General features: G+C 40.8%; 1 protein-coding gene across 1 annotated transcript; it reads left to right on the top strand.

Moving 5' to 3' along the window:
• Positions 1-3882: 3882 nt before the first annotated feature.
• LOC141753110 (sodium- and chloride-dependent GABA transporter ine) lies at positions 3883-12255 on the top strand. The gene is made up of 13 exons (XM_074611472.1): positions 3883-4082; positions 4464-4598; positions 5325-5529; positions 8029-8161; positions 8241-8375; positions 8503-8606; positions 8688-8812; positions 9506-9618; positions 10330-10470; positions 10565-10664; positions 10843-10943; positions 11094-11261; positions 11365-12255. Exons 1-13 carry the CDS (start codon positions 3908-3910, stop codon positions 11515-11517), a joined length of 1788 nt encoding a protein of 595 aa, XP_074467573.1. The 5' UTR covers positions 3883-3907; the 3' UTR covers positions 11518-12255.
• The last annotated feature ends 45 nt before the right edge of the window (positions 12256-12300 follow it).

Here is a 12300-nt window from a genome sequence, read left to right as displayed (position 1 = left end):
CACAGGAATCACAAACCTGGCCCACATTTAGACTCCTGACCTTGGCAGAGTCAAAGTACTGGATTGGCTTTCACCAGTCAGATGATGCTTGATGATGGCTCATTTGTGGTCTGTTGTGGCAAATATCTCTTCCCACTACAGTCTACCACAAACTCTCTGAGATAAATCTGAGCTGACACATGATTCGTCTTCTTCCGTAGTGTTTCATAATTCCATATCATCACCATGCCATGATATCTTGTTTTCTAGTTCCTTAAGCTTCATTGTGATGTCATTGCCTTGTGATGTTGTCATGTTTTCCATACTCCAGGGCAGGAACGGACTGGGTCTATAGACCTGGACCACAACCCATATTGGCCCTCTATAACCAGCATGTAAATATCCCACACCGCAGCCGCTTCTTGCAAAGTTGTCACAATAACATAAAGCTGCGTTCACAAACATTCCTGAGGTGAAGTCGCATCAAACCGTTGGGAGCACTGATCTCTCATAAGGGCAGGAGCTTTGGGCTAACGTAAGGCCTGGATAAGGGTGGTGGTGAGGGTCCTCAAGAACAACCATATTAAAAATTAAAGCTGCAGTAGGCAGAATATTTTTGGCATCATTTGGCAAAAGTTCCATAATAACCTTTCAGCATTTTGTAATTCAAGTGTTCTGAGAGAAAACTAGACTTCTGCACCTCCTCACGGCTCTGTTTTCAGGCTTTAAAGAATCTAGCCCGTGACGGGAGACTTTGGCCAATCACAGGTAATTTCATTGAGAGAGAGAGTTCCTATTGGCTGTCAGCTGTCAGTCAGTTGCGAACTCCGATCAAACGGTCAAATATGAATCAATATTCTGTTACTGTAATGCCTATTTCTCTCCTCAAATGTTCTCAGAACCATCTTGTAGTGTACTGTTTAGATGTAAATTGATAAAGTTTGCTCTGGCTGGTGGGCGGTGCTTGGTATTTCCTCAACTGATCTCAACATGGCGGCCGGTTCACAAACTTTGTCATTGATTCATATTTGATCAGCGCTGCCTAGTTTGACCGTTTGATCGGAGTTTGCGAGTGATTGACAGCTGCTCAGAGACGGCAGGTCTGGGAAATCTTGCAGATGCCATCAAGACACTTGCTCAGAAGGCAACACAACTAAGCCATGGACAGCTTCCAAACTTCTTAATTCAACATCATCTCTTCAAAAACAAGTTAACCCGTACACTTAAAGTATGACAATTACTAAAGGAGAGCACTGACTGTCATCCAAACCCCACCCCCCCTACCAGGTGCCAAGCCGTATAATCTGATGTGCCCGCTCTATCCAGCAGGTGGCCCACAGACACAAACCACCAAAGTGCCTCAATGACCAGCATTTCTTCTGCTTTTCTTCATATTGTACAGATGTTAAAATGTGCTCCTTTAAGTGGGAGTTTTCTTTTGGTATTATGATGACGCTGGGGCTATGTGGCTTAAAAGTGATGAGAAGTCTCTTGACTTTCAGACTTGGCTACATGTCTGAATGGGCCAGGCCTGCAGCTCTCTGGTATTCTCCAGAATTTCAACACATCAGGTTTGAGGTTTGATTGTTGGGATATGAACTTGTCATGTACTCCTCCCAATAGGAAGTGGATTACAGCATTTCCTCTCTATCTGATGTCTCAGCCCCACGGCTTTACTCTCATCCTCTGCCTCTCATCCATACTCCAGATTTCTTGCTGCACCACCACGTTCCTCCTTTCAGCAGAGTTGGCTTTGGCCGTGGCACAAACACTGAGGGCATGTTTGTCGACCTGCGATGTCCACCACTATTACACCCCTCTGCTTTTTTTTTTCTTGGTTCTTTGTGTTAACTCCCTCGGGGATGCTTCATATTGGTTTCTTTCCAGCTGCCTTTATGTGACCCAGTAAATTTGGCCCACTTTACCCCTCAGATCTCTGTGTGTATTGATACTGTGTCCAATATCCAATCAGTTGACTTCCTTTTGATAGATGACTGCCTGCAACCACTCGTGCTGTGAGTTGTTTGTATTATTGCGAGATTGTTATTTTGAGTGTTCACTTAAAGAGGACCTATTATGCTTATTGTCAGGTGCATACTTGTATTTGGGGTTTCTACTAGAACATGTTTACATGCTTTAATGTTCAAAAAACACGTTACTTTTCTCATACCGGCTGTGCTGCAGCACCTCTTCTCACCCTTTGTCTGAAACGCTCCGTTTGAGCTCCTGTTACTCGGTGACATCACCACGTTACGGAAGAAAAGGTTGGACTTCAAACAAGGTGTTTCAGGCAGTTCAGGAGCAGTGTTTCTGTGGGGGAGATTAACTCCCTCTGGAGTGGATTTTGTAACTTTACAGACCTTTTACATGCACAAAAAATATATAACACACTAAAAGAAATTGAAAAAACACAATAGGTCCCCTTTAATAATGTTTATTTCCCCATTTGCCATACAGTGTAAATGTTTTCTCTAAAACGTCAACATGATGAATATATTGATGTCTCATGAGTGATCTGGGACAATACAGGAAATCAATAAATACCCAACTGGGACATGAGCCTAATTGCAAAGACAAGTGCCAACACAGAAGGCTGAAAGATGAAAGCTCTTTAGAAAGCTGCTGTGTGGCTTTTTCGGTTACATATTCAAAGAGCCACCAGCCATATCTCTGCTTATCACGAAGGTTATAGCTATATAGGCATGTGGTTTGTTTGACAGCGATGACCCCACCTGAAATCTGTGTTACAGCACGTGCCACTCAGAACACTTGTTTCACGCGTGGCATATTGTACATGTGTAACATACTAGTCATAAAAGACATGCGAGATATCTCTATCTCTTTTCTTCACCTTGGAGCATTAGGTTTCTCATCGATGTAAAGATATTGGTGTTACAGAAGCAGAGCCTGAGGAATCCATGAAATGTTATAATATATATTAGAGTATGAAAAGTAATAATTTATGATAAAAACTATTCAATTAAAGTATTTAATCTCGATTAATCGCACTTTTTTTATTTGTTCAAAATGTACCTTAAAGGGAGATTTGTCAACATGGGAGTGGGCAAATATGTTGCTTTATGCAAATGTATGTATATATTTATTATTGGAAATCAATTAACACAAAACAATGACAGATATTGTCCAGAAGCCCTCACAGGTACTGCATTTAGCATAAAACAATATGCTGAAATCATAACATGGTAAACTGCAGCCCAACAGGCAACAACAGCTGCCAGTGTGTCAGTGTGCTGACTTGACTATGACTTACCCCAAACTGTATGTGATTATCATAAAGTGGGAATGTCTGTAAAGGGGAGACTTGTGGGTACCCATAGAACCCATTTACATTCGCATATGGAGGTCAAAGGTCAAGAGACCCCTTTGAAAATGGCCATGCCAGTTTTTCCTCGTCAAAATTTAGTGTAAAGTTTGTGCATTATTTAACCTCCTTTGCGACAAGTTAGTATGACATGGTTGGTACCGATGGGTTCCTTAGCTTGAGCCTGCTAAAAACCTCCAAAACATCAAATTGCGTTAATGCGTTAAAGAAAACAAATTTCCGTTAACGTGTTATTATTGCAATAACTTTGACAGTCCTAAAAAAACCATCCAGCTTGAAGAGTTTACTGTGTTAAAAATTGATTTATCTGTTAAATGTTAAGAAAAATGGGCTCTGCTCATTGGTTGGCCAAACAGGTAAAAAATAATAATGTTAGCTTCTCAAAATAAAATAGAAAATCTTTAACCCTTGTGCACTTGTTACAAAAAAAACACTCAAATCTGATGAGTTTATGGCACCACAAACATTTCTCTGTCTGCGAGCCTCTGAGCTGCTGCAGTGTTTCTGCTAAGCTAATCATTAAGCATAATAAAAAAGGAAGGTTATATCAGCCCCGGAGTCAGTGAAATACCAACCAACCTTTCCATGGAGCTTGGGCCCAGACGAGAGACAGCGGTGACGCAGAAAGAAGACATGGAGCAACAGCCCATCAGACCGACGTGGAGCAGGCAGATAGAGTTCACCCTGGCCGGCATCGGCTGTGCCGTGGGCCTGGGCAACGTTTGGCGGTTCCCTTATCTCTGCTACAGGAGTGGAGGAGGTGAGACATGACATCCTCAAACAGAATTATGAAACCAGACCAGCCTCTGTACTTATACACTGTTGTGATGATGATTATGTTGAAAATTTATTTTTCTGATCTTACCTTAGTGTGCATTTCATGTAAGAATATGTGTTACACGCCTATTCTATACTCTGAGACACTGCATGTACAGTTGGAAGGAACATTGGTTTACAATAAAAAAGAAGACATTTTATGGACGGATACGTCACATGACCCAACATATAATGATTGAAACGATAGGGCAGGATGACATTCACAAAAGTTAAATATTAGAGGATGCCATACAACTGGGGCAGTGGAAACCTCCTCTGCCAGCAAAATGTATGTGACCGTTGACTTGCCGTCACTTCCTGTCAGGTGCCTTTCTGGTGCCGTACCTGTTCATGCTGGTGGTGTTGGGGGTCCCTCTGCTCTACATGGAGCTGACTGTGGGTCAGTACACCAGGAGAGGGCCTGTCCATGCTCTGGCTAACGTCTGCCCGCTGTTAAAAGGTACATAAAAGGTGGCATGAATGTGTCACTGAAAGGTGCCCTACAAAAAATAAGTTTATTCCGGTATGATATTAGTATACTTCTTTTAAAACTTTAAATAAGAGAGTATGCTTTCAGATTACTTTTTATGTACTTATCAGAGATGAAGTTAACAAAATTGTACTCAAGTATACTTGGCTTATACCGACAAGTATGCAGAAAAATATAAGTGTACTTGGCAAGTATACAGAAAACTCTGAGTATACTTGGCTTAGACTGAAAAGTATACAGAAAAGTATATTTGGCTGAGTATTATAAGTTAACTTAAAGAAAACTTACAAGTATACTTGCAGTAATAAAAACTAAACTGAGAGTATTTTCTAAAGTTTACTTACATAAACTAAAAAGTGGGCTACAAGTATATAACTAGTAAACTAGCAGTATAAGTTCACTTGTAGTGTAGTTCATATTATAGTTTCAGTCCAAAATACAACTTAGATGTAAACTAGTTGTGTACTCAAAGTTTACTACTCTTACATTTAAAGTATACTTAAAAGTATACCAAGAAGTATTGAAGACTTACAAGTATACTACTAGTACATTGATATTAGTATACTTATTACATAAAGTATACTTGGGATTATACTTGAACTATACTTAAGTTTACATCATAAAATAAACTTGAAGTATACTTCTGTTTTGGGTGTCCAAACTAAAAACACTGACATTATTTGTGTGTGTCCTCAGGAGTGGGCATCGCATCAGTGGCCATCTCCTTCATCATGTGCATCTACTACAACGTGGTCATCACCTGGGCCCTCTATTACCTCTTCAGCTCCTTCCAGTCACCGCTACCATGGCAGAGCTGCAACAACACCTGGAACACACTTAACTGCACCAACCATGCCACCAACAGCAGCTACTCCTCCACAGCCAGCCAGGAGTTCTTCAAGTACGTTTCACTTTGTGGGAGAAACCAGTGCTGGTTCTCAGAACTGTAAAACTCAGACGAGATAATGATTAGATTACAAAATCCCTGTAGTCTGCCAACAGGCCGGATGCTTACACTGCTCTACCTGTGGTGATTATATCAGAGGGGAACTAATTATTTTAATACACAACATGAAATTGATTAGTCATCTGGGGAGAAGTCGACGTGAAGGTTGGTGATAAGAGTTTGGCAAACAGATAACAGAGGTTATATTAAGGAAGTGTTGAGTCAGTTTTAGCCTTGAACTTCATCACCAGTCTGATGCAAAACATACTTCAAACTTATGTTGGTTCTTTGGTTTTGCATGTGGATAAACTGAGGAAGTATTGGGATTAGCTTTCCAATATGCAATGACGTCATGCTTGAGATCATCCACATTTTCCATGGTGGATATCGTGCTGTTTAGACAGTGGAGCGAATCCTCACGTTCTGGTTTACTCATTAACTTGTTTAACTGAGGTTGGTGGATAAATGTGGGAATGGAATGTAAGTTTTGGTTAAAACACTTTAAGCGTCATGGGACGCGTCAGCCAAGCAACTGATTTTACTGGATTATAGTGAATGCCACAGTTTCACAGTGACTGCTTGGGAAATTATTAATTTGTCAAATTCGGGATTTGTTTGATCGGCGGTTACAGGGTAACAAACACATCACGTTCCTGCTCACACTTGATACAAAGTATATGAACTCTTAGTCTTTGGACTGTGGAAGAAACAATATGAACTTGCAAAATCTTTTAAAGCATCAGCTTTAACCTCTGACCTGCCGCACCAACCAGAGGAAACAGATTTTTGTCTGGACTGAGAGTCTACACCCACGCTAGTGGCTCCGTTAGGCTGTACTGCTCTTTGTAAAGAGAACCAATTTGTTAGGTTCATGCCCAAAATTGTTCTTTCTCTCTTTGGCAACCTATATTAAAGAGGTTTATCATGTCGTGAGCATGACCATGTCAAGAGATGTGCATAGTTATATAGTTTATTTGTACGGAGAGTCTACTTGCACGGCAGCTATTCGGCTATTTACACCCGACCAAGTTGAATATGCAACTTAATTTAACAATAGATAACTAGTTAAAGGGTGATGAGCCTAGGGTCTGACCCTGTCGCCGGTTCACCGGTTTTCCTTCCTTGGACCACACAGACCGGGAACATCCAGTTCTGGAGATACTCTGACCAAGTCGTCTAGCCATCACAATTTGGCCCTTGTCAAAGTGGCTCACATCCTTACGCTTGCCCATTTTTTCTGCTTCCAACACAAAGTTCAAAGTTCAAAATGTTCACTTGCTGTCTTATATATCCCCCCCACTGCCATATGCCATTGTAACGAGATAATCAATGTTATTCACTTCACCTGTCAGTGGTCATAATGTTATGGCTGATCGGTGTAAATAGCGACAAAGCACGTGTCGGTTGTAGTGGATGAATGGGTCAAGGACTTTCACCCAGGAGGCAAGGGTTAGAGTCCAGATGCCTATGTTACACTTAGATAACTTATTATTTTCAGTTTTCAGTCGCAGTTTGGTTAGGTTTAGTCAACAAAACTACATGGTTAAGTTTAGGCCAGTGGTTCTCAACCTTGTTTGTGTCAAGGACCCCGAAATTGATTGATAAGATTTGGCTTCAGGGACCTCCATCCGAAAAGATTTGGGTTGTTAGATGATTAAAACCAGAATTCTATAGTTGTCAACTACAGTTGAGGAGATAACCGTGGAGGAGATGAAACCTATGATCAGAATAGTCACTCTTGTGAGGTTTAGGAAAAATATACATACAGGATCTAATGTGTGCCTGGTTCTGGGTACAAATAATATTGTTGGCTGCGAAGACCTGGTTGCTAATAGCATCGGCCTTATTTGTTTGAAGATAAGCAGAAAGGACAACACGTTTTCACTCGTGAGATAAACATCTCATAAAATGTCAGTTGTGATTTTATGATAACAGATACAGTGTTGTATGAGCAGAGATGTGGAATAAAAAGGCTATAGAGATGTCAGAAATACAGCCTTGTTATCTGAATATATGGACATCATCTGTTTATTATACCGTATATATGGCACTTACACTTCCAACCGCTCTTTGTTTCGTTTCCTTGTTGCATATCTGAAATCAGATTTCCCCACCATCATAAAACCATTTGCATCCTCTTACAGTATTGGGAGGTTACTGGGCACCAAATATAAACTGACGTATTATAGTACACAAGGGGACAAAGATAGTCGCCTACTTGATTGATAAAAGTGGTGGTCAGATGATGACGACACAGCAACCAGTAGAGATCAGAAACAGTAAAACCCCTCTGTGGTTCACCACATGTTAATGCTGCCCATTGTCCATCTGATTGCAATGACTAATTCATTCCAACAGGAAAGAATATTGGAGCCAAGTTTTGAGGCATGATAACGTGATGAATGTAGAATCGTCTTATTAACTTTTTCTCCTTTTTGTGTGCCTTCTCTGAAGATACAAGATGCTGGAGCAGACTAGTGGAGTAGATGAAGCAGGAGTGGTCCGGTGGGAGCTTCTCCTCATTCTCTTTCTGGCTTGGATCCTCATTTACTTTTGCATCTTTAAAGGAGTGAAATCAACAGGCAAGGTGAGTGAAAAAGAGAGAGAGGAATGAAGACTAGAGACGAGGACAGAGTGACAGTGAATAACAACTCTCTTGTTTGCAGGTGGTATACTTCACGGCTCTGTTCCCGTACGTTATCCTGATTGCTCTGCTGATCAATAATGCGCAGCTTCCTGGAGCATTAGATGGGATAACTTTCTTCATCGTGCCGGAATGGGACAAGCTGCTCTCAGTGGAGGTGAGAGAGAAGAAACAGAGAGACTGGTCCTGTCTGACACAGGAGAGCAGCTGACTGGTAGATTCGTACTAGGTATTGATGATTGGTACTGGCAGTGATCAGTGGTTTTCATCACTCTGTGTTGCAGGTGTGGGTGAATGCTGCAGCTCAGATCTTCAACTCCATTGGGATTGGTTTCGGCTCCCTCTTGGCCATGTCCAGCTACAACTCCTTCAACAACAACGTTCTGAAGTAATAAGCTCCCATCAGTAGTGATGATAATGATTACTGGGCAGTGAGAAAGTGATATAAAAGTGTCTTCTCTCCCCACAGGGACACCCTGACTATATCCATCATCAACTCCCTCACCAGCATCCTGGCAGGTTTTGTCATATTCTCTGCTTTTGGATACATGTCTCATCTGCAGGGCATCCCTGTCAGCGAACTGGCTGTGGATGGTAAGAAAACAACAACAACAAAACTCAACTAATATCATCAGCTCCAGGGGGATTGGTTTGATTTCATTTGGGTTTATAGAGAGTGTTGCCTTTTCTCCAATAGTACTGTGAGTGTGACTGGATAATTACTCATATAAATGATTTTAATCATAAAGAAAGAAAAGAATAAATTTGCATTTATTTGTAGGGTTATAAATCAGTGTCCTTGCAAGGCAATGATTCGTGGTACATTAGCAGGTCATTTTTTTATGGGAAAGTGAAAGCACAGCTGCAGTCCAATAAAATATGAGCCATAACAGCTCATTAAAGCCACGATGAATTTAAAAAAGGCCAACTGAAATTAATGCAACAACTCAGCTTGTCATACATACAACAAAAAATACTGTTAATTATAAAACCTTACAAATAATATGTGGAATTGACAATAAATGCATTAATAAATAACTACAAATATCTTTTTAAAAACCAAATGGTGTGTTACATTATACACACCATCAGTATGCTTCTTTCAAATGCATGAAGTCTGGCTATGAACTTCCCACTAATGTTATGAAGATACATTTTGATGTTGATACATTCTCCATATATTGCTCTTTCCATCACAATTTACATAATTTCATGTCAGTTTCCCTTCCTTAGAATGGGCATGATTTAGCAATGCCACCCTGTCATCTTGTGTGTTTGTGTGTCCAGGTCCAGGACTGGTTTTTGTTGTTTACCCACAAGCCTTTGCCAACATGCCAGTGGCTCAGCTCTGGGCCGTGATGTTCTTCTTCATGCTGCTTTGCCTCGGACTGGACAGTGAGGTAGTTAAAGCAGCAGCGGGTAGAATTGGAACAAATATGATTAAAAAAAGTTTTTTTTATAAAACGGTCACTATGTCCTGACAGTCGTGTCTAAGACAGGTAATCTGACAAAAATCATGTGCCTCTGTGTCCTCCGGTGCTCCTAATGGCATCTGCAAGATTTCACAGACCGGAGGAAAACAACCAATCAGAGACGAGCTGGAGCCTTGCCGTCTCTGAGCAGCTGTCAATCACTCGCAAACTCCGATCAAACGGTCAAACTAGGCAGCGCTGATCAAATATGAACCAATATTCTGTTACTGTAATGCCTATTTCTTGCATAAAATATTTTCATTAACATCTTGTAGTGTACTGTTTAGCTGTAAAATGAGAAAGTTTGTGAACCGGCAGCTTTCTGTTGAGGAAATACCAAGCACCGCCCACCAGCCGGAGCAAACTTTCTCATTCTACAGCTAAACAGTACACTACAAGATGTTTCTGAAAACATTTGAGGAGTTCGCGAGTGATTGACAGCTGCCTCCGTTGAATGAACAGCCAATAAGAACGCTAGATTTTTTTAAAGCCTGAGAAGTGTAGTTTTCTCTCAGAACAGTTGAACTACAATATGCTAAAAGGTTATTATGGAATTTTTCCCCAATGATGCCAAAAACATTCTGCCTACTGCAGTCCTATAGAGCTACAGTTTGACTTTTTTTCTTTTTTTTTTACCAGTTTGCAATGGTTGAAGTGATGGTGACCAGTTTCATGGATGAGTACTATCAACAGCTGATTCAGTTCTTCAAACGGAAGGAGCTGTTTGTTCTTGCTATTTGCGGTGCAGCGTGCCTTCTAGGAATACCTTGTGTCATGCAGGTACGACTGGATGAACTCTAACCAAAGTATATCCAGATAGTAAAATCATCAGTCTATTCATTAGTGCAGTTCTAAAGAGTGTGTCTCTTTTCAGGTGGGCATCTATGTGTTCCAGCTCATGGACCATTACACTGCCATAGTGTCCATCATGTTTCTGGCATTCTTTGAGGTCATAGCCATCTGTTGGCTTTATGGTGAGTAAACATGTTCAGCTGTGTTCTCTTTTTCAATGTAATTTACTCCAAAAGTAGACACATCACAACACTTTTTAAGATTATACTTTATATATGACTATACTTTCATTCTCATTGCAAAAACATGTATAAATGTAAATATGCATGGCTGTTAACTGAAGTAGCTTTCCATGCGCAGGAGTGAAACGACTTTCAGACAACCTGGAGGAGATGACTGGAAAAAGACCAAACATCTTCTTCAGACTGTGTTGGCAAATAGTTGCTCCTGTGCTGATCACTGTAAGTCATTTTTTCATCAACATGATTTAGATTTAAAGTAGGGCTGTCAATCAATTAATATAATTAAGATTTTCCCCCTTAAACCAAAACTGAGATCCATCTCAAAGCGTCACAACTAAACCTTATACTGTATGTTTCTTCTCGCTGCAGGTTATACTGATTTTCTCCATCATCCAGTTTAAACCAGCCCGCTATGAGGACTACGTCTTCCCTCCCTGGGCTCAGGGGGTCGGCTGGCTCATTGCCATGGGCTCCATCATCTGGATTCCTTTGGGTGCTCTTCACACATTATGGGTGCTACCTGGCTCGTTCATGCAGGTGACACACATCTTTTCCCACCTAAGACATTGTAGGTACCCACGTGCATGTGTTGCTAAAGTCATGCTATGTGTTAATATTATTGGTATTATTTCTCCTGCAGAAACTGAAGCTGTCCATCACACCAAACGCCCTAAATGAAAAGTCAAAGACGGCGTATTATGAGAGGGGAGGAGGAGATGCACATCCAGGCTTAGCTGTCATCAGCTCCAACATCCCTCTACCTGAAAAACCTCCTATACAGACAAACATGTGATACCTCTGTGCTTTGCACAATTCTCATATTCAGCCACCAAGAGAGGCATTTTAAAAAAAAGATTTAATCACAAATTATTGTTTGTCATTACCTTTAAATCTTCGACAAACTTCCAACAGAAGTATAAGACAAAAATGATTTACATGATTATGAAAATGTGTCTGCCATGCAGATATATTAAAATGGGCATTTTTTTTTAGCCTGTTAATTAAGTTTGTTGTTGTAAATTTTGTTGAACAGTTTTGCTGATTTCCAATGTGACGAGATGTGGAAATACGGCGTTTATAATCCGTTATTGTTGTGTACATCTTTAATATCCGGCCAACACTTCCTCTGTTGCGCCAGAGCTTCAAACGGCTCAGGACTTCACACGCACTCCCCTTCCCCATTTGTGGACTTTGCTTTGCTAAGGGTGCCATCTTTTGGCCACGTCTGATGATGCAAGCATGAGAGTTGATAAATCTGAGGTCGGGTACTGTACTATAGACACATTTTAAACTAAGAAAATGACAAAGTAACGGCACTATTTAACATTCACAGTTCAAACAGTTGAACCACTTCTTTTAAAAACATAAACCACTTTGGACCAATTCATCGTGGCTGACTCATTTATTAGGTCAAATGCAACAGGGCGCTGCTGATAAAAATGATATACGCTGGCGGTAAACAGAGGAGTACACGGGTCATGCAATATTATCTCATGTCATGTAAGGTGTAATAAAAACCTGTCACAAAGTCCACGGCTCGTGTCTTACTTCTGCAACGAACGGGTTGACCGTAACA

The sequence above is a fragment of the Sebastes fasciatus genome, chromosome 16 (assembly GCF_043250625.1).
Source record: "Sebastes fasciatus isolate fSebFas1 chromosome 16, fSebFas1.pri, whole genome shotgun sequence".
Lineage (NCBI taxonomy): Eukaryota > Metazoa > Chordata > Actinopteri > Perciformes > Sebastidae > Sebastes > Sebastes fasciatus.
The sequence above is the reverse complement of the archived record's forward strand: the minus strand, read 5'-3'. Positions and strand labels throughout refer to the sequence as shown.